Here is a 23,195-nt window from a genome sequence, read left to right as displayed (position 1 = left end):
CGACACAGGAAACGGACCGGAAGCAGTTGACACCGAATGATAAAGAGCAAACGACGACTGTCACATAATCAAGGGAAATGAGTCAGATGTCACTAATATTGATTTGAGATATTGTCAAAGAAAGTATTAAAATTATTTTGTTTTACATTGTTTTCAGCGATTGATTAAACTTGCTGTAACTTTGCAAAGAAATGTTGTATCAACATGGGGTTTCAGTTACAGAGAGCTCTAAATGTCCTCTTCAAAAACCAATGTAAAACTAATTTTCGACCAAGGTGGACAGGTGACTCATTCCCCTTGACTATTATTCAGGCCAATTAACAACTAAAACTTTTGGCCATAAACTTAAGTTCAAAGCATCCTCGATATGAGGAGAACATGAAAAGTCAATCTGAGGTCATCCGAGGGGTCAATGGGAAAAATGGGGCAAAATATTTAAGTTTGTCCAATTGGGCTTAAACTTGGTACAAATCATCCTTGATATGAGGGGCGCATGCAAAAGTCAATCATCTACGTCTAAAGTTCAAATGGGGTCATAGGTTAACATCGGTCCAATTTGGGCTTAAGGATGAATTTGCACCAAGTTTAAGACCAGTCAGGCAACTTTTAATCTGAGATCATCCGAGGTCAAAAGGTCAAATGGAGTCAAATGTTAGAATTTGCCCGATTGGGCTTAAACTTGGTGCAAATTATCCTTAATATGATAGGAACACACCTTGGTCTGGGGCGGACATTTTAAAAATGAATTTAGACGAGCAGCAACGACATCACTTGCATTAAATTCCAGATGTTAAATCTACATCATATGCAAAGTTTGAGGAAATTCGCACGAGTCCGTTTTATTTTAGGGCCATTTGTCTATAACTGGTCTTTACATGTAGCCCTATGGAGAGAGTGCCCGTTGAGGGCGCTATAACCCCCATTTTAGGAACAAAAATGTGATTTAAAAAAAAAGCGGACGAGTATGTAGTATGAACATGTAGAAATATAATCAAGTAGTTGCCCTACCTGCTCTCCTCCGAAAAAATAAAAAGTCCTATACCTCAATGATAATGAAACCTAGGTGAACATGAAACATCAATTCTGATGAGGTCATCTGAGGTCAATGGTCTAGTTGTTATTGTTCCTAGCTGTAATCAGAAAGATAATTGATTAATATCGATCGAATCAACGTTGAATGATTTGACAGGATCACACAGCAATTTGATTGTGCAAACATGTTGGGGTTAAAGAAAGGTGTCCTGTCAGAAGAGCGTGTTTGAGATCGATGTTAGTCATGCTCAGACGCTCAGGGAATTCTTAAGGATCGTCGTGCTCGAGAATTGCGACTCTATACCCGAGTGCGTGTCCACACGACTCAAATTCAGCCTGGAATCCTCGAGTGTTGCAATGCCGCATAACGTCAACTCTGGAATTGCAACTGGGAGCTTACTGTAACCCATCTAGTGGCGTGCCAAATATAATTAATATGGAAGAAGAGGCCATATCGTGTACCCTCGGAAATCGACTTCTATTCGACGTGTGTAGATCAGACAAAATGCGAACTTGAAAACGATAAGCTATATTAACTAACTCAAAAAAAATGTCCCAGGGTTCAACAGGGTTCAACAGGGGTCAAATTGAATACAACAGGGTTAGAATTTCCCAACTGCTCAGATTTTGTCAAAACCTACGCCATCGTATTCCTCTGGTCATAACAATGAAAAAGTACAGTTTAACCTATGTCTATATTCTGCGATATATCGTCTAGCCACACAGGGGTTAGAAAAGTCCTCCGATTTCAATGAAAATGTTCTATTATTCGTCATGTAAAATGAAGTCAAATAATTTGCGAGGGGGCACGATAACAAGTCTATAATGCATTCTTTTAACTAAGCAAATAGCACTCGAGAATCGCAAAATGTATCATTCACACGGCAGTAGCACTGGAGGACCCCTCAACTGAGCATTACTCGAGGAAATTGTGAAATTCCTTAAATTTCTTGGGAAAAATTTGGAGATATATTTGGGGGCAAACTTAGGGATTGATATCTTCTAGAGCATGCACACGGCAGATTTCCCACAAACTCGAGAACCGCGTTGCTTAAGCAAATAGCCCTCCGTGTGGACGTACCTAGTATAAATCTTGTCTTTTCCTGTCAAGTCATTCGTTAAATTATCTCTGATTTTTGTTATGATATGATAGAACTACATTTTATGCCCTTTATTTCAATGTACTCTTAATAATCCTAACCTACTATGACAAAAGGAAGCAGCGGACACTTTGATGATTTGACGATTTATATTGATATATCTCGAAATAAATTGCCCATAATTACAATTTCATCAATGTTGTTTATAACAAATTTACTGTTAGAGATTGTTTAGTTCACTTTTTAGCAATTTTAGGAAGTCTTTGGTGATTTCTAGCCATGAAAACTGTGTATTGACACCAATAAGAGCGCAAAAAACTACTTTACTCCAAAATCGATATATTGATTTATCTGATAATCAATATTGCCGAATCACATTTTCTTTCACGTCACATCATCCCATGTTACATTTTCTACAAAAATTCAAAATTCCAGTCACAAATCTCTTTCCATTATAAACTTCCTACACTATTTTTAAACTTTCGAAGAGCTATAACTTAAAACAACAAATATGTACTTGCGAGCTTTTTGCGCTTGTTCCATATCTCAATAACATCAAATTAGTCATTACTGCCTTTTGTCAAATTGTCTGTCAAGTTGTCATAGTAGGACAGAATAGGTTGCTGTCCTTTTTACAAAATCTTTATGTTAGCTTTGAATGATGATTATCAATCAAATTATCTTCCAATACAAATAATCATATATTTGGTTGTATTAAGCTTACTATGATTGCTTATATTCTCATCAGTTCGTTTGGAAGTATTATGCTATTACCTAGGATACAAAGAAACAAATTGGGTCTTTTTTCCATTTTAATTTCTCCTCTTCTTCCTCTCTTCAGGTGTCTTTATATTTGTTTATGTTTTTGTTATTTTCACTCGTCGAATAAAGATTTTATATAACCATGTGATTGTAATCATACTAATTATTTCATTGAGTACTATCGCTACGTATGTAAACAAACGTTAAGCAGGGCGTATTTGATACAGACAGATATCTCCGATAATAACATCATCAGATCATGAAGCTAGCTTCATGATCAGATAGCCTATTATACAAATAAAGTATGAATCCGGGTAATGCATAAGCTTGGCTATTACTATAACACGTTTTGATTATTAGTGTTAAGTAAAGTCACAAGTACAACAATTTATTGTTAAGCTTCCTCCAGTCTCGAGCTCATCTGACTAAATTAACAGAAAGCTATATAACCAAAACGAACAGTCCTGATCGTGGACACATGTGTAACAGGTTTAACAGACAGCATAGCACATCAATGGAGAATTCCTACAGCAAGAACGCCTTTACTAACCCAAACTTTAAAGCTACAGATGAAGATGAAATTGTCAAGGAAAAGGCTGTTTTGGCTGAAGAAGTCGTAGACATGGCTGACAAAGACCAAGAGGACGCGGACAACCGATATGGTTGGCTTTCGTGGCGTCCCGACTGTCTACAATGGCTCAACAATCCAAAAGGATTCCTTTTCTTCCTCTGTGTATATTGTTTTGGTCAAGGAATGACAGTCAACGGTCTTGTCTACGTTGTTATAACTACTTTAGAGCGAAGATTCAACCTACCGAGCGTACAAAGTGCTTTCATATCGAGTGCTTACGACTTTTTCTTCATGTTCTTTGTTATTTTTGTGACCTACTTCGGTGAAAGAGCTCACAAGCCTAGACTTTTAGGGTTTGGTGCTTTGATATTCACTTGTGGCTCGATTGTGTTTACGTTACCACATTATCTAACGGGAGAATATGATTTTGAAGCTGCCGAATTCGACACCTGTGACTACAATCGAACTGAACCAGATGTCTGCTCGTCGGATACTGAAGAAGAAGAGCTAAAGAAGTATTATCCAGTGTTTCTAGTAGCCCAAGCTTTACATGCTTTAGGAGCATGTACTATTTATACTTTGGGAATTACATATGTTGACGAAAACTCAACGCCTGGTGCGGCAGCTTTATACACAGGTAAACTGGCAATAGCTGTCATATCTACCCTCGATTAATGCAGTAACCGATGAAAAGTAAACATGTATCATTACATTTACCATGTCGATGGCCGAACAATTAAAGCCATAATGTACGATCTTATAATATGAAATTGATTAATTTTTTTAGACCTGATTTATGCCATAATACGTTTACACCTTTTCAAACGTACACCTAAATGGAATCAGCCAAATGTGTTGTGTTTGTAGGTCAACACAGCAATTTGGTCATCCCCCATCCATAGAACTCCACGTGGCACAGTGACATCGCCCCGATATCTTCATAGTAGAAATCGCCATGGTAGGATGAATCCACAGCCACACATGGCTATTTTATTCGGACCTTATGAGATGCATATTATTAGCGAAGTGACCTGACTAAGGCTATGACAATAGACGGGTTAATTGATTTCTCGCTGTGTGAGCAAGCTTGTATACGACATTGCGGTCAATGGTTAATATACTGTCTCCACTTGAGTGAGTGCCGCTATAGCCTGCTGCGCGCTGTAGTCCATAGGCCTACAGGACCAACGCAATATAAAATTGAGAGTTTTGGTCAAATTTTGAGGTCAAAGCGCACGGCCAATTTTCAAAGCGCACGCTAACGACTATAATATCTGTTCAACACGTATTTTCAAGTGTATGAGACCACATCTGGTTTCTTGAGAAAAGTCATTTACGGGAGATATTCATCATTTTCGAACTCAGTATCCGAAGATTTTCGTCTGATATCAAAATCGTGCATAGCAATTCACGTGTATCGATCCCGTGTATTCATTTTAATGTTATGTCTCTGCTGCACCAAATAATTATTAGCCAGGCGATGTCGGTGTGCGTGGGACTCCATGTTAAATGGCCAAAATAGCCTGTGGAGTTTCTTTCACTTTTACCTTGATATTGTAGTTTAAAATAGACGGGTATTACTAATATTATAATATATTTCAGCATTTTGGATAAAGAATAACAAAAATTCCTCGGTAGGATGGCTTTAGAACGTGTTTGAGAGGCAAATCTTCCGTTTTTTAACCTAAGAATAAGACTCCAAAGGTCAAGTAATACACCAAATCTAAAATCGTATCTTTATCTCTCTGATTGAGGAATTAATGAGATTTTGTAAAGAATAGTAACAATAAAGTGTCATATTCATGCTGATGTTGCTGGAATATACCATTCCTATGAAAAATACAGACATCATCTTATGTCGTATTGTTTTAAAACACTGCATGCATGTCTTGGCGACGTTAAGGGCTCGTGTCGTATTTTAGGGTTGTAGCCTCTCTGTAAGGTGTATTCTGGCAACACCTCCGTAATTGTTTTATTATCGATAATGGCAGTCAGCAATGGCGATTTCCTTTTGACAGTTTGGGGATGGGGTGGAAAATATTTCTTGAAGTTTCTTAAATTCAACACCTTTTGGCGATAGTCCATCGTCGATGGAATAAGTTTATATGGTACAAATGCGAACGAAGCACGCTTAAAAGTGCCATATTGAAGTAGTAGTATTTTTATTTTTAACATAATTTTGTCACTTTATTAAGGTATATTCTGGACAATGTCAACGTTGGGTCCTGCCGCAGGATTTTTCTTCGGTGGGATGTTCCTTGATATTTACACTGACATAAATGCAGAAAAGTGAGTATTTTTGCATACTATAATCTGTTGCAAAGTTCCTTTTCAACGACGTCTGCATGGGACCTTGAAGAAAATAAAACGCGCTTAATTTGTAAAAGGAATTCTGGAAAAAATTATGTATTCATCGTTCAAAATATAAAAGAGAATTAATCACATTAATACTTTAATATAGGGTATAAATCGTTTCTCAAAACATTTTTGAAACTTGATTCAAATAATAATAATAACTAACTATCGTTTGAACACTTGGTGTTTTGAAGATCAAACTCCTGTGAATGGGACATGAGGCTGAAAATACATGATGCGTTTTATAGGTAGTGTTTACGAGTATATGTACTTACATCTCTCTCAATGTTGGATCAGACACTTCGCTCAACCACTTTTTACATTTATTCAGCATTCAATATTGAATAGGCTAGTGGGGATCCCGGGGGGCACTTCAATATGAAATGGATATAGGTGTAGGGCTGGCACTTTCGCAGTAAGGGGCATTCGGTGAGAGCAAAATGTAAAAAATACGGGGTCATTGGGTGAGAGCATGATTTTTGGCATTCGGTGAGAGCAAAATGTAAAAAATATGGGGTCATTGGGTGAGAACATGACCTTTGGAACCTTTGGGTGAGAGCCGAAACAGCGTCAAAAACCTCGAAAATCAAATTTTAGTTCAAAAGGCTTAAAATTTCTTTGTTTTTTCAAAAATAGGTAACAAAATCAGTGATAAATGAAAGTTGCTGTTCAAATTGAAAAATAAGGGTCTTTGGGTGACAGAGCAAATGGGAAAATAAGGGGTCTTCGGGTGACAGAACATGTGTTCGTAAAAAAATATGGGGTCTTTGGGTGAGAGCGACGCTGAAAAGGGGGGTCTTAACAGCCCTACATACGCGTCACCTCCAAAGTGGGAGTGCCCCCCCGGGGGTGGGGATACATGAAATAAACAAAGTGTCCCAAGCTTTTCGCGCAGGATTGTAGATACAAAGTTGTTTGTTGTATAATTATTGCAATTCACTATAATTAAATAACTGATTCTTTTAATTTTATTTTTACTAGTGTCAATCTTAATCCCGATAGTCCATTATGGGTTGGTGCCTGGTGGCTTGGGTTCATTGTGACAGCCTGCATTAATTTCCTTGTGGTTATGCCACTGCTGGGGTTCAACCAATATCTTCCGAGTAAGTATTATATAAAACGTGTCGTATTGACTTTGATAGTGAGGCGAATATTGATTCGGCTCTTTGTTAAATTCATGTTATATACAGGGGATCAGCTGTAGACAGTCAGAGGGCAGTGTATATACATTTTGAAATACCCTTATATTACGTTAAGGGGGTACTACACCCCTGGCCAATTTTATGCCTATTTTTTTTCATTTTCTCAAAAATTATAGCGCATTGATGACAAGTAAGATATGTATATTATAGGGGCAAGGACTACAACTACTGCACTGAAAATTCAGCAACTCAAGGCAAGTAGTTATTGATTTATTGATCAAATAGTGGGTTTCCCTCATTTTTGGCTGTAACTCCACAACTGTTGTCTGTGCTGAAATAAATTTCCAGTGCAGTAGTTGTAGTCCTTGCCCCTATAATATACATATCTTACTTGCCACCAATGCGCTTTAATTTGTGAGAAAAATGCAAAAATAGGCCCAAAATTGGGCAGGGGTGTAGTACCCCTTAATGTAATGCCTATTGCAGAATATCGTTATGCGTTTGGCAGGCGGCGGAACCGTATTCGTCTTTTTGTTATGTTCATGTTATACGCATAAATTATTTTGAATTAGATAACAAGAGATCAACGCCGTAGCTCTAGAGGGCAGCATATCAATTTTAACACGGGTTCCAGGCGGTATCGGACACGCGACATGTGACGTACGAGGCTGACGAAACTACAAGGCTGACAGCTCGTTCAAAATAGACGGTTAGCAGTTAAAAATTGTCGCACCCCAACGGTTTTAGAATAATATAATTTTGCGTTGACACCACATAACACATTTACACTTACGGGGTTCAGCGTGATAGGTAAGTGCAAATGGGCGGCATACAGTCTGTCCTCTTAGAAGTACAAAGTAAATAGACCTCGGAAACTGGAGGTATGAGAATAATTATTTCTGTGCAATGCTTCTTTGACGCGCCAACTGCTGCGCGATTTGTACTTGCCGAGCGCACCACGCTCTTTATGCGTCACGTCGCGTTCGCGTGTGACGCAAAGCATCGACCCCCGACGTCACAAATATGGTTTGTACTTCTATGTGGACAGACTGTAGGCATATAGGGTTAGCTAGCGGTGTAGCGCAGCATGGTCGACGCTGATCATCGTTTAAAAAAATTGATATGCTGCCCTCTTGAGCTAAAGCGCTGGTCACCTGTTCTCTAATTCAAAATGATTCATGCCTAACAAAAGTCGACTCCGGCTAGATTCGGCCGTCTGCTAATAAACTCAAAACGATATGTTATGATAATATTTGATTTATTACCAGGTTACAGAGAAGCGCAAAAGAAGCGAGCACGAGAAACCCGAACAGGAGCAGAGTACGAAGCAGAAACAACAGGAATGAATAAGCTGAAAGATTTCCCGAAAGCCGTTTGGACACTGCTGAAGAATCCAACTTATTTGTTCATTGACTTAGCGGTTATTTGCGAGGCTTTCTTACTTGCCTTTATATCCGTGTTTGGGCCAAAGATTGTGGAATCCTTGTTCAATCTTAACTCGGGAGACGCAGCTCTAGTTACCGGTAAGTAGTTTGAATCACAAAACAGCCACCTCGATTTTCTACGTGTAAAGGTACCATTGCTTTTGCCGTTGAGTGACGCAGCTAACAGTACTCTAGTCAGTGCGTGTCTTGCCTTTTCGAAGAGTTGAGTTGCAAAAGGGCTTACATCCATTTATTAGTTGCTATTAGCTGCCTTGAGTTGAAATTTGCTATAAAGCGTACTTAGATAATCTATTGTAGTTGGCCGAACTTTATGTAAAATACCCAGTATTTTTAACAGTGCAATGCAATGACCCTTACATTTTTATATCCAGGTGTAATACTGACACCAGCTGGCGTCATTGGACCAATCACAGGCGGGTATATAATGAAAAGATTTGATCTCAAAGTGAACCAGATTTTGAAGTTTGTTATAGGTTGTCTGTTCCTGGGCTTTCTCTGCACTTTTGGTTTTCTGTTGTCCTGTCCTAATGTGCCTTTTGCTGGAGTATCTGTGGCGTATCAAAATAGGTATGTCAACCTTTGTTTAAAGTCGTGTTTATTATCATGTTTGTTTAAAATTTGTGACATTGTACTGAAGTACGCCCATTTGAATGATCATAACTTTTAATATCTAGCAAAAAAAATTGGCTTGTTTCATTTGTAGCACTTATTATTGGGTTACACTGCATAAATTGGACGAAATTTTCCCAATGTTGTATAATTTACCTCTTTATCAATCATGGATTTCCAAACATTGGGCTTTGATCGATGTCATAAATTCAACCAATTGAACATTAACTTATAAAAGACGTCCACCAGCAATGATATCAACCAACTTATTTGCAGTGTACCTTATATGTCCAGATTCAAGCAAGTACAAACAAGTATTATTGTAAGACCAATCTATTGTATTGGCATATTTACGCATATATCGTATTGATTTAGCTTTCATCGAAAACACTACATGTTTGTAGACGAGGTTTTACGGTATTCAAGTTTTGTTTTTATGAAATGTATAGTTAAGTATTCTGTAACTTGACCTTGTTCTTTCTTAAATGGCAATGGCACATGATTTTCAAATCCAGCACTCTAGATATCATTGGCAACACCAACTTGACTGCACCATGTAATAGCAACTGCAAATGTGAAGATTCGTTTGACACGGTGTGTGGATCCGATGGTGTCATGTACTATTCATCATGTCACGCTGGGTGTCTTACAGAAACAGAAGATGAAGATGGCAACAAGGTAAGTAAGGGTCAAAGGAATATTTTTCCTGAGATCATTCCAATCCCAAATATTAATTTACACTACAGTTTCTCGTTGTTTGTTTGTTATATGCAGTATTCAGCATTTAGGTGTCATTGCCTTAACAAAATTGATAATATCTCTCTCACTTCCTTTTCCAACCAAACACGAGGCAAAACTCACTTCATTTTATGTACCTCATCGACCCATCTGTGTGTATACACTATGGACCACAATGGCTTCATCCCAATGACATAATTCAATAACCTCAATTACACAATCATAGTGGCAGTGCAAAATTTGATCTCAAGTTGCAGAGTATGAGTTTTTGTACTCAAAATTCCAAAGGTCATCCATTGAATGTACAAATGTATTGGGGTTAAAGAACTGTGCCCTGATGATAGATGTTGTGGATCCTGGGTCTAGCTAATATGACAACCTGGTGATCTATCTCGTAAGTGAATTATTGTGATCAATTCTGTTAAGGCAATAGCATCGTATGATGGATTCTGTAAACATTACGATACAAGTGCCTCGAAGAAAAAGTTAACATTTCACGCAAATACTAGTACTAATTTAGTCATTTTCTCTGATGCCAGCACAAATTTATCTTTTGTAACTCATTAAGTTGGTCATATCTGTGTCATCTACAGTCTCTGCCTATATGTCAATCTCTGTATGTGGTCACATTATTGTAAACCCCAATTGTGAAGTGAAAATAGAAACTTTTAAGTCAGAGGAAACGTAATGAACATAGTCTCATAAGTGGATATAATTCGTAGGCAAAGCAAGCAAAATTAATTAAATTAGATATACATGTATGATTATATAATATGTGACGTGATCAAGCAAAATCAGTCGGGAGTCGGAAATATTAATTTTCAGATACAGCCAAACAAAGAAAATCATTTATTTTGCCGCGTTTTATTTTGGAAACACTTCATCTGTTCATATCTTTGAAACTAAGTGTTCAATTTCAATGGGGTTGTGTGCAAAATGTAGCTTTACAAATGCCTTATACAATCATGTGGGAAACCGAAAATTTAATATGCCCGACTTCAGACTGATTTCGCTTGCTCACACCACATATAAATCATGAAAGATTGATCATAATTTATGAATCAATATTTCTTTAAGAAACTGCTTGTTTGTTGTTGTTTTGTTGTTGTTGTTCGTTTATTAGTTGTTGTTTTTTTTTTTTTTGGGGGGTTCCTCTTTTTTGTTTTCTTTATTTTTCTTCATTTTTTTTTCTTGTTTTTGTTTATATAATTAAGTCCAATTACTGTCATCTATGTACAGGAATATTCAGATTGCACATGTATCCCTGGAAACTCGTCCAACGTCTTTGGGACAGTGAGCTCAGGAAGATGTAGTTCCATGTGCTCCAACATGGTGCCCTGGTTGGTGGTTGTATTTGGAGCTCTTCTCTTTACATTCATGGTTCCCGTCCCATATGTTACTGCTACCATGAGGTAAATATCATATTATTTAGGTCATCATCCTTTCATATGATTGTAAAGATAAATCTATACTCGATCGATTTTGGACAGAAAATAATTTGATTGTTTGCATGTTTGTTTGTATCAAACGGTGACACTTTTGTGAATGATCGTAAATGGAGAAATAGCCAAAAATCTACCCGGGGGTAGTTTTTTCACAATTTTATTAATGTTTATTATATAGTTTCAGACCGGAATATAACTGGCATTTTCTATTTTTTGAGACATTTATCAAGGTAATTGCTACTCTCAACAATGTCATTATGTTATTAATAACATTTTTAAAGGCCGATATCTCAATTTCCAATTTTATAATACCTTAACTTACGAGCTCAATATCTTCGCTTAGGAATGTCCGATTTCATTGGGTAAAACGTAGTTGTGGAGCAAAATATCTCTATATTTAAGATATGGCACGTCACAGTTCAGTCCCGATTTATAAACACAAACATGCATTATACACTGCGCATATCCACATAACAAAGCGTTTTTCTAGTATCTAAGCAACCAATGACATCACTAATGTAAAATAATTGAGCTCCTTCTTTTTTGTTTATTACAGATGCGTTGATTATTCGCAGCGATCGTTTGCTCTAGGATTGCAAACACTTCTTAATAAGGCACTTGGTAAGTGTAGTCTAGCTTCTATATGAGCCACGTACGTTAGTACTTTATAAAAGTCCTAATAGTTCAATGATCTCCATTCAGTAATTACTGCCAAAAGATTGATCTCTTTGTTTTTATACCAAACTCAGCAAATAAAAGAACTGTTTAGCTCAAACATGACTTAGGAAACCCGAGTTTAAGAGTAACTGACTGTGCGATAATAATGAGCTCAACCGGGAGTAAAATATATATCAAAACGGCGTAGGAAAAATTTTATGCTCTCTTTTCTTCCCTCTCTGCCTGCTGTTACGAGTCGTACTTGACTCAAGGCCAAAATCACCTTTTACCCGAACTCACACGAATGCACAACACAAATACACTGTTTGATTTTAAGCTAACAAATCTAAGTCTTTAATTGAAAATAGAGTATGCTTGGTACATACATATAACAACAATTACAATAAAATCACACAATCAGTTTTATTATATCGGTACTTAACCAGCGGTCTTCTTGTTGGTGATTCTAGAGTTCTTGCAATGTTCTGGACGACTGATGTAATATATCCTTATTCACTTGTCCTGCGAAAATCAGCGAAGTCCATAGTACACTTGCATTTATAAATCCTTGCGTATAAAATCCTCATACGAAAATGATGATGCTTCCTCCAATCTCCTTTGCTCTGCTATCTCCACAAATATATCTCCTTGCGCTGCTATCTCCACAAATATGTCTCCTTGCGCTGCTTTCTCCAAAAATGGTGTTTCTTTCACCAATCACTCTTTTTCCAGGGAACAGGTTTCTTTAACACAGCTCCGCTGTTTTTTGACAGATGCGTGGCCTTCACAAACCCAGCAAACTCCAGCAATTTGACAGAAGAACTTTTAATCCTTTGATGAGGAAGAGCACTTTTGTGTGCTCGCTGTCTTCTTCGTTGCTGTATTAAAATTAGCTCAATTATTGGCTATATAACTGGTTAAAATGCACTTCTTTTTTGAAGCACGAAGACCATCACACACATGTGGAATATCTCAATCTCCCATGGCATTCTGTAAAGTCCCAACAAAAGTCTCCAGCTTTTTATATATATCAGTACTCATGCAAAAAACCCATCATCTATTAATAAACCATTACTTCAATCACATTTTCACAACATTGCTGCAATCTTGGGATTTCCCAATATTAATAATACACATTCACCTTTCACATTACATCACTTCCTGGGGTTTTCCTGATGGTGCAATAATGAACTGGGGCTTTCCAAGTTCCAAACATAGCTCTGACTTTGTTTACAATAATTTGGGGGAATTCCAAAAATGACTCTCCACACCATTATCTTGCACGTACAAGCTGTACAAGGGGCTTTCCCATCTCATGACATACTTTCAGCTTGTAAACAAAGTTAAATAATTAAATTAAATTAAATTACTCAGGGCACATCACACCCTCCCCTTAAAAGAAGAAAGTTCGAATGCAATGAAAACTTTCTTAAATGCTTTCTTCTTTTACATCAACTTCAACATATTATCAACTTTGAGTATTTAACTCATCATACACAGTGACTACTTGTCACACAAGTTCCCTTTTAAAAGGAATTTTTTGTTTATTAGCCCTTCTTATGCAATTCTGGACAGGGCATCAGCCATTACATTGTCTTTTCCCTTAATATGTTTGATGTCCAGATTGTACTCTTGCAAGGTCAAACTCCACCTCACCAGTCTTTGGTTTTTGTTCTTCATCCTGTTGATGAAGGTGAGGGGATTGTGATCTGTGAAAACAAGCACAGGGTATACTGTGGTACCCAAATACACATCAAAATGTAGCAATGCTAATAGCAATGCTAGACACTCCTTCTCAATTGTGGAGTAATTTCTCTGGTGCTTGTTGAATTTCCTTGAAAAGTAACAAATGGGGTGATCTATTTGATCTTCACCCTCTTGCATCACAACACCTCCACAGCCTATGTCACTGGCATCAACAGTCAACTTGAACTGCTTCTGAAAATCAGGTGCAGTAAGTACTGGTGAACTCATGAGTATTGATTTGACTTTGTGAAAAGCATTTTCACACTGTTCTGACCACATGAATTTTGCATCTTTCTTCAACAAATCAGTCAAAGGACTTGCTATCTCTGAAAAGTTTGGACAGAACTTTCTATAATAGCCAACCATTCCTAGAAATCTCATGAGTGCCTTCTTGTTTACAGGTGTGGGGTATTGCTCAATTGCTTCAACTTTGGCTTTGATAGGTTTCACCTGACCTTGACCTACAACATATCCTAAGTATGTGACTGTGGCATGGCAAAACTCACTTTTTACCAGATTGACTGTCAATTGTACTTCTGACAGCTTCTTAAACAATTGATGGAGTTGTTCCATGTGTTGTTCCCAAGTTTGACTGTAAACAATCAAATCATCTACATACGCTTCACATCCCTCTATGTCTGCCACAATTTGGTTCACCATTCTCTGAAATGTTGCTGGTGCATTTTTCAAACCGAATGGCATGACTTTGTACTGGTAAAGACCAAATGGTGTACAAAAAGCAGAAATCTCTTTGGCACGGTCTGTGAGTGGAACCTGCCAGTACCCTTTCAAAAGATCAAATTTGCTAACAAATTTTGCATTTCCAATTTTGTCTATGCAATCATCAATTCTTGGAATTGGGTACGAGTCTGTCTTTGAATGAACATTTGCAGCTCTCATGTCTGCGACCAATCGGTATGAACCATCAGGCTTGGGAACAAGTATACACGGTGAACTCCATTCACTACTACTTGGTTCTATGATATCATTGTCTAGCATATAATTGATCTCATTTTTGAGATGTTCCATTTTCAATGGATTGATTCTGTAAGGATGCTGCTTGATTGGTTTTGTATCACCAACATCTACGTCATGAAATGCAGCATTTGTTCTACTTGGCGTATCAGGAAATATATTGTCAAATTTGTGAATCAAATTTGCAATTTGACTTTGTTGATCTTGAGAAAGATGACCTAACTTTGAGTCCAAATTAGTGAGCACATCAGAATTGTTCAATTTTACATTATACTCTTTGTGCTCCATCTCTTTATCCTGGTCAAATGTGACATCAGAATTGTCATCTTTACTCTTGTCTACATTGGCGATTTTGTCTACATCGGCATGTTTGTCTACATTATCAGCATGTTTTACTGTACACACAGGTTTTGGAATGCCACTGTCACTTCTTTCAACATACTCTTTGAGCATATTTATGTGGCATAACTGCCTGCTCTTGCGTCTACCAGGAGTCTTGATAATATAATCTACTTCACCCACTTTTGACTCTACTTCACATGGGCCATGATATCTGGCTTGTAATGGGTGTCCTGGAATTGGAAACAGTACTAGAACTTTGTCACCTGGTTTGAACACTCTCTCTTTGGCATGTTTATCATACCATTGTTTCATTTTGGCTTGACCCTGTTTCAAGTTTTCTTTGGCGATATCAGTTACTCTGTTAAGCCTATGCTTAAAATTGGAGACATAATCCAATAAATTGATATCTGATTTCTCATTGAGCCACTTTTCTTTCAACAACTTTAAGGGCCCGCGCACTGTGTGTCCAAACACTAACTCAAAAGGACTAAATCCCAAAGTTTCCTGAACAGCTTCCCTAGCAGCAAACAACAACAAGTGCACTCCCTCATCCCAGTCCCTCTGAAATTCCAAACAATATGTCCTGATCATGTTTTTCAATGTTTGGTGGAACCTTTCTAGTGCACCTTGTGATTCTGGATGGTAAGCACTTGAGGTATACTGTTCTATACCTAATTGATACATGACCTGTTGAAATACTCCAGAAGTAAAGTTTGATCCTTGATCTGACTGTATGGACTTGGGGAGCCCCACAAATGTGAAGAACTTAGTTAAAGCTTTCACTATAGTCACTGCTTTAATATTTCTCAAGGGTATGGCTTCAGGAAAGCGTGTTGACGCGCACATAATTGTCAGAAGGTATTGATTACCTGACTTAGTCTTTGGTAGGGGCCTACACAATCAATAATAACCCTACTAAATGGTTCATCAAAGGCTGGAATTGGCTTTAATGGAGCAGGAGGTATTTTCTGATTTGGCTTCCCTACTACTTGGCATATGTGACATGTTTTGCAATATTCAGAAACATCTTTTCTGAGAGTGGGCCACCAGAAATGTCTCAGAATTCTTTCATGAGTTTTCTTAAAAAGGAAGCCCCGCCAGAGCAGTTCTTCTGGGGTGAACCAAACCACCTGCCTGGTTACCAAATTAATCAGTGACAAGGTGCTCATTGATGCACCTGTCAAATTTCTAGATAAACATTTTCATTAATTAATTTGGTAACCAGGCAGGTTTGGTTCGCCCCAGAAGAACAGCTCTGGCGGGGCTTCCTCTTTAACACCCAAATGCCCTGCCATGGGACTATCATGTGCTATGTTAATTACTTCAGTGTGGTAGACTTTTGGTACCACAATTTGGTGCACTACCTTCCACTCTTCATCGGCAGGTACATCAGGGGGCGCCATTTTCTCATTAGCACATCATCTTGTTTGTAAAAACAGACAGAATTTTGTTCTGCTTCCTCTAGGGTCAATGCCCTTTGATTGATTTCTTTGAGTTCTGGGTCATTTTGTTGCTCCAGAATTAGCTTGTCATGACTTAATGGGTCTTTCATGGTTTCCCCAATTTGTTCATGCTCAGAGGCTGTGTCATCTTTAGGGGTATTTTTATCCCCAGGAGAAGGAAGTTTATCTTCTTTCTCATTCAACTTTGACACAAATGTGTCTTCCAAATTGTAGCCTAAGTCATCAATTTGGTTGTCCTCAATTGTTTCTAATGAAGCTCTCTTGCTCATTGCCCGTGTCACTGCACATGCAGGAAATATCTCCTTTTCCTCACTATTATCATCCTGCAAACAGGGCTTATCTGTAACTATTGGGTCAGGAAAAACCTTCCCCCCTGCCAAGTCATTTCCTAGCAACATGGACACTCCCTTGACTGGCAATTCATGTCTAACTCCTATGGTTACCGGACCAGAAACCAAGTCAGATGTCAAGTTAACTTTGTGGAGAGGTACATTAAGTATTTCCATCCCAATACCCTGGATCAAAGCATTACCTGCTGAACTATCCTCATTAAAGGGCAAAGTTCCTTCCAGAATCATAGACCGTGCACAACACGTATCTCGCACAATCTTAATGGGCTTTGGACTACCATTATCACCAAGTGATACTACTCCCTCTAACACAAATGGTTCAAATTCTTCACACACCTTGTCTGTCTCACCTCCCTTTTGTGGGAATTCTTGTTTCTTGATTTGACTGACTTTTTTCTTTGACACAAGTGACACTGCACATCCTACAGTATTACTAGCAGTTTGGTGCTGTTTTTGTGCATCTTGTCTGCCTTTTAAGAAATAACACTGGGTCATCGTATGCCCTGGTCTCTTACAATGAGTACAAGTTACTTTGGCTTTAAATTCAGTCCCAAATTTTGCTCTGTTACCTGAACTCCCTGGGGTCCCTCTACCACCAGCACTATGCTGTGAATTAGACTGAGATCTCCCTTCTTGTGTACCACCCTGATTTGCTCTAAGTTGGTTATGGCTGAACCTGCTTGAATAACTTCTGTTATGACTAAATTTACTTGAATTCAACTTGTGCGTCAAGCCATAGTCGTCAGCCATTGTCGCCGCCTCACTAAGCGTTTTAATTTTGCTAGCGCTTTCATCCAAATGGGTTTTAATGTCAACGTGGACACATTTCTTGAACTCTTCTATAAGAACCAATTGCTTAAGTTGGGCGAAATCATCTTTGACTTCTTTTGAACCAAGCCACCTATCAAACATTTGTTCTTTTACTCTAGCAAATTCTACATGGGTTTGATCTGCTTGCTTTCTTGAATCTCTGAACTTTTGTCTGTATGCTTCAGGCACCAGCTCATAGGCCTTAAGGACTGCCTGTTTGACTTCTTCATAATTATTACACTTCTCTATTGGTAGAGCTGAGTAAGTTTCCTGGCCTTCCCCACAAAACTACTTTGTAACAGTAGGGTCCAATGCTCTGGAGGCCATTTCAAATTTGTAGCTACCTCTTCAAAATGTTGAAAGTACTCGTCAACTTCTTTCTCTTTGAATTTAGGCACAAGCTTTACATACTTTGTAACATCAAACCCTGACTTTGACTTTGAGGAGAAACTTGATGAGTATTAATGTCACCTAGTTTTGCTAACTTCTCTTGTTCAAACTCAATTTCTTTTTCTTTCAAATGTGCTTCCATTTGAATCTTAGCTAGTTTTTCCTTTTCTTCCATATCCAATTTTTGTTTTTCAAGTTCCAATTTTGCTACCTTTTCCTTTTCTTCTGTTTCTAATTTGTGGTGCTCAAGCGCCATCTTTTCTTAGCGTGCTTTTTTCTTCCATTTCTAGTTTCTTGTTTTCCATGTCTAGTCTTTCTTGTCTTTCTTTATTTTCCATATCTAATCTTTCTTGTTTTTCTTTATTTTGCATATCTAGCTTTTGCATGTCCAACTGCAATTGCATTTTCATTTTTCCATTTCCACCTGAACTTCTAGTTCTTTCAACTTAACTGCATCCCCGATTTCAGTTTTGACCTCTTTTCTCTTGTCCAAAATGGATTCCTCAAAATACTCTTCATCAACCAAAACTTCGATCAAGGCATTTTTGATTATTTGTTTTCTGTTGGCTTGCTTTACATCCAATTCATAGTATTTTGCAAATGCTAATAAATCAGGTTTCTTCAACTTATCAAACTTCTCCCAATCTATAGTTTCAAGAAACTCTTCTGCTTTGAACTCTGCCATACTGTACTTTCACTTTCAAGACTCAGTATAATAATGTCAACTTTTTTACAGTGTATATCCCGGACGAGCCCCCAATTTTGTTACGAGTCGTACTTGACTCAAGGCCAAAATCACCTTTTACCCGAACTCACACGAATGCACAACACAAATACACTGTTTGATTTTAAGCTAACAAATCTAAGTCTTTAATTGAAAATAGAGTATGCTTGGTACATATAACAACAATTACAATAAAATCACACAATCAGTTTTATTATATCGGTACTTAACCAGCGGTCTTCTTGTTGGTGATTCTAGAGTTCTTGCAATGTTCTGGACGACTGATGTAATATATCCTTATTCACTTGTCCTGCGAAAATCAGCGAAGTCCATAGTACACTTGCATTTATAAATCCTTGCGTATAAAATCCTCATACGAAAATGATGATGCTTCCTCCAATCTCCTTTGCTCTGCTATCTCCACAAATATATCTCCTTGCGCTGCTATCTCCACAAATATGTCTCCTTGCGCTGCTTTCTCCAAAAATGGTGTTTCTTTCACCAATCACTCTTTTCCAGGGAACAGGTTTCTTTAACACAGCTCCGCTGTTTTTTGACAGATGCGTGGCCTTCACAAACCCAGCAAACTCCAGCAATTTGACAGAAGAACTTTTAATCCTTTGATGAGGAAGAGCACTTTTGTGTGCTCGCTGTCTTCTTCGTTGCTGTATTAAAATTAGCTCAATTATTGGCTATATAACTGGTTAAAATGCACTTCTTTTTTGAAGCACGAAGACCATCACACACATGTGGAATATCTCAATCTCCCATGGCATTCTGTAAAGTCCCAACAAAAGTCTCCAGCTTTTTATATCAGTACTCATGCAAAAAACCCATCATCTATTAATAAACCATTACTTCAATCACATTTTCACAACATTGCTGCAATTTTGGGATTTCCCAATAGTAATAATACACATTCACCTTTCACATTACATCACTTCCTGGGGGTTTCCTGATGGTGCAATAATGAACTGGGGCTTTCCAAGTTCCAAACATAGCTCTGACTTTGTTTACAATAATTTGGGGGAATTCCAAAAATGACTCTCCACACCATTATCTTGCACGTACAAGCTGTACAAGGGGCTTTCCCATCTCATGACATACTTTCAGCTTGTAAACAAAGTTAAATAATTAAATTAAATTAAATTAAATTACTCAGGGCACATCACACTGCTAAAATTGCCTGTCTCCTCCATTCGGCTACCTAAAATTCCTTGTCACTCCCCCTTTGCCAAATTGATGGAAACCTAATTTGCAAAAGTGATCTGGTTATATAATGCAAGCGTAGCGAGCAAGAAAATGTACATATATTAACGTGTTCTAAAAACCTTTTTAGAACATTAAGGTGCCCCATTAATTTGTCAAAAATCGCTTGCCATCCTTTGGACCAAACCACATTCTATAATTGAGGACCCAATTAAAAAGACTAGTTTGCGTCTGACGCCCTGTCAACCAGACCAAAATTAATGCCGTAGCGCACGCAGGTCAGCAATCACACCGCGTGGTTGCCCTGACGTCAGACACAAACTAGTCTTTTTAATTCGGTCTTCAATTATAATGCGGTATACCGGACATAGCGATTGTGGTTTGACAAACTATCTTCACTCAACGAAATGCGTATCATACTGCTGTAAACTGTCTCCATATAGATAACCGTATTACCTAATACCATACCCTAAAGTGTCTTACGTGAAGTGACGATCGCATTCAGCGTCAAGACAAAAAGGACAAATCGCAAAACGATATGGTTACCCTAATCAATTGTTGTAATACAAATGGGTCGTTAATATAGTTGCATGAGATTCGCCACTATGCTATGCACAAACCACGACAAATAATTGAATCTATTTCTGCACTGAATCTTATTATTTTGCTATCCATTTGATACATACAGGTGTAGTACCCGGTCCTATCGCGTTTGGCGCACTCGTCGACAAATCTTGCCTTCTGTGGGAATACGAATGTAGCGGATCACAAAACTGTTGGGTTTATAATAACTGGCAAATATCAGTGTACACATTACTTATGGCTTTAGGGTGTCGGGCTTGTGCACTTGTATTCTACTCGTTAGCATTGGCTACTTATAAACCTCCAGAAGAAACTTACGAAAAGGAAGATATCGTGAAGTATGAGTCTAAGGAGGAGAAAGTTGAACTGAGACCAGTCGTTGACTACCCAGAATAAGATCGTGGTTGTTTACATCAGGGCGTGAATATAAAATGGAGTTTCCCGATTTATGAAAAGAAAGAAGACGATACAAATTATCATGAAATATGAGGCTGCGATTGAGAAAATAGAACTTAGTGACCAATTATCAGAATAGCTTGTTTAAAAAAACAAGATAATGGATAAAATAAAGTTTTTGCATCGTTTCATCTTTGTTTAAACGGTCGCTCCGTGTGGAGACACGCTTGGGTCCTGATGGGACCAGGCTCAAACAAAATGCTCAAGCCAGGCTAAAAAGCCTATTATAAGCATGCTGGCCTGTATGGAAAGAAAAGTGAGAAACAGATTTGAAGGCATAAGAACAAGGAAAAGAAGGCCACTCCCAACAATCATGTTAACAATTTTACTGTCAGCCTTTGGGTCAAGAGAACGGAAGTGCTTAATCCAATCTCAACTCCCACTGACGCTGCCTTTACCGGTTATTGTTTTTTAGATGAAATACAAGTATAATGTAGAATTCGCACAAATGTCAAGTATATTTTCGTGTTACTTCAAAACTCTACTTTTATAACATTGTTTATCCAGAAAAGAATAGACTAGAATGATATGTATCTTATTGTATTATCCGAACAAATTAGATGATTTTAGAGGAGACTATGAATGCAAAGAAAAAGATAAGTGAAAGGTACATGTACCTTTCATTTATCTTTGATATTGTACACGTACCTTTCACTTATCTTTGATATCAAAGATAAGTGAAAGGTACATGTAATCAAAGATAAGTAAAAGGTACATGTACAATATCAAAGATAAGTAAAAGGTACATGTACAATATCAAAGATAAGTAAAAGGTACATGTACAATATCAAAGATAAGTGAAAGGTACATGTACAATATCAAAGATAAGTGAAAGGTACATGTACAGTATCAAAAATAAGTGAAAGGTACATGTACAATATCAAAGATAAGTGAAAGGTACATGTACAATATCAAAGATAAGTGAAAGGTACATGTACAATATCAAAGATAAGTGAAAGGTACATGTACAATATCAAAGATAAGTAAAAGGTATATGTACAATATCAAAGATAAGTGAAAGGTACATGTACAATATCAAAGATAAGTGAAAGGTACATGTACAATATCAAAGATAAGTGAAAGGTACATGTACAATACCAAAGATAAATGAAAGGTACATGTACAATATCAAAGATAAGTGAAAGGTACATGTACAATATCAAAGATAAATGAAAGGTACATGTACAATATCAAAGATAAGTAAAAGGTACATGTACAATATCAAAGATAAATAAAAGGTACATGTACAATATCAAAGATAAGTGAAAGGTACATGTACAATATCAAAGATAAGTGAAAGGTACATGTACAATATCAAAGATAAATGAAAGGTACATGTACAATATCAAAGATAAGTGAAAGGTACATGTACAATATCAAAGATAAGTGAAAGGTACATATACAATATCAAAAATAAGCGAAATTTAGGTACATGTACAATATCAAAGATAAGTGAAATGTAATGTTTAATAAACCTTTTCAAGTCCGTCCGCCCGCATAGAACAGGGTTTCTTTTTTTCGTCGCGTAAAGGCCACATTTTTTTCAAAATGCTTTTTATGAGTTAATTAGACCAGTACAAGTATCTTCCTGCGAAATAAAAGTGTGGCTGAGTTACTTGTTTGAAAAAGTTACTTGAAATACTATTAGTCGCCATTGTTTAAAGTCAATTGTTAATATCTTAATAATTATAACTAAATACCAGTAACCAAACATCAATTATCTGGGTATTTGTTTAAATATTGAATAACTTGTTCCAAATTGTGTTTTTGTGCCATGTCTCATAGCACAGAATAGTTGGCTGCCCTTTATCAAAAAGTTTATGCTTTAAATAATGATTATCAATCAAATTAATCTTCCAATACAAATAATCAAATATTTCGTTTTAAACTTACTATGATTGCTAGTCTTGTCATTAGTTGTTTTATGCTGGCTATTACCTAGGATACAATAAAACAAAGAAGGTTTTTTTTTTTTTCTCTTCTTCCTCTCTTCGGGGTATCTTTATTTTATGTGTATGTTGTTTTTTCAATTGTCGTTAGTAAAGATTTTCTCATACTTTGTTATATATCTGCATAACCCTGTGCTTGTAATCACAGTTTCATTGATAATTATCGCTACATGTACGTATGTAAACAAACGTTGATCAGGGCGTATTTTGATACAGATAACATCTTCAGATATGCAGTTAAAGTGGTGAATCTGGGTAATGGATAAGCTTGGATAATAATATTATGACACATTTTGATTATTAGTCTGTTGTTGTGTTGATTAAAACTACAATTACAAAGTTT

General features: G+C 37.2%; 1 protein-coding gene across 1 annotated transcript; it reads left to right on the top strand.

Annotated features, from left to right (window-relative positions):
• Positions 1-3,372: 3,372 nt before the first annotated feature.
• LOC140140556 (solute carrier organic anion transporter family member 4A1-like) lies at positions 3,373-21,199 on the top strand. Its single transcript, XM_072162315.1, has 9 exons — positions 3,373-4,102; positions 5,661-5,754; positions 6,802-6,923; positions 8,231-8,485; positions 8,779-8,974; positions 9,532-9,694; positions 10,994-11,166; positions 11,756-11,820; positions 20,554-21,199. The coding sequence occupies exons 1-9, from the start codon at positions 3,373-3,375 to the stop codon at positions 20,841-20,843; spliced, it is 2,088 nt and encodes a 695-aa protein (XP_072018416.1). The 3' UTR covers positions 20,844-21,199.
• Positions 21,200-23,195: the final 1,996 nt, after the last annotated feature.

Source organism: Amphiura filiformis, chromosome 19, assembly GCF_039555335.1.
Source record: "Amphiura filiformis chromosome 19, Afil_fr2py, whole genome shotgun sequence".
Classification (NCBI taxonomy): Eukaryota; Metazoa; Echinodermata; class Ophiuroidea; order Amphilepidida; family Amphiuridae; genus Amphiura; species Amphiura filiformis.
The sequence above is the reverse complement of the archived record's forward strand: the minus strand, read 5'-3'. Positions and strand labels throughout refer to the sequence as shown.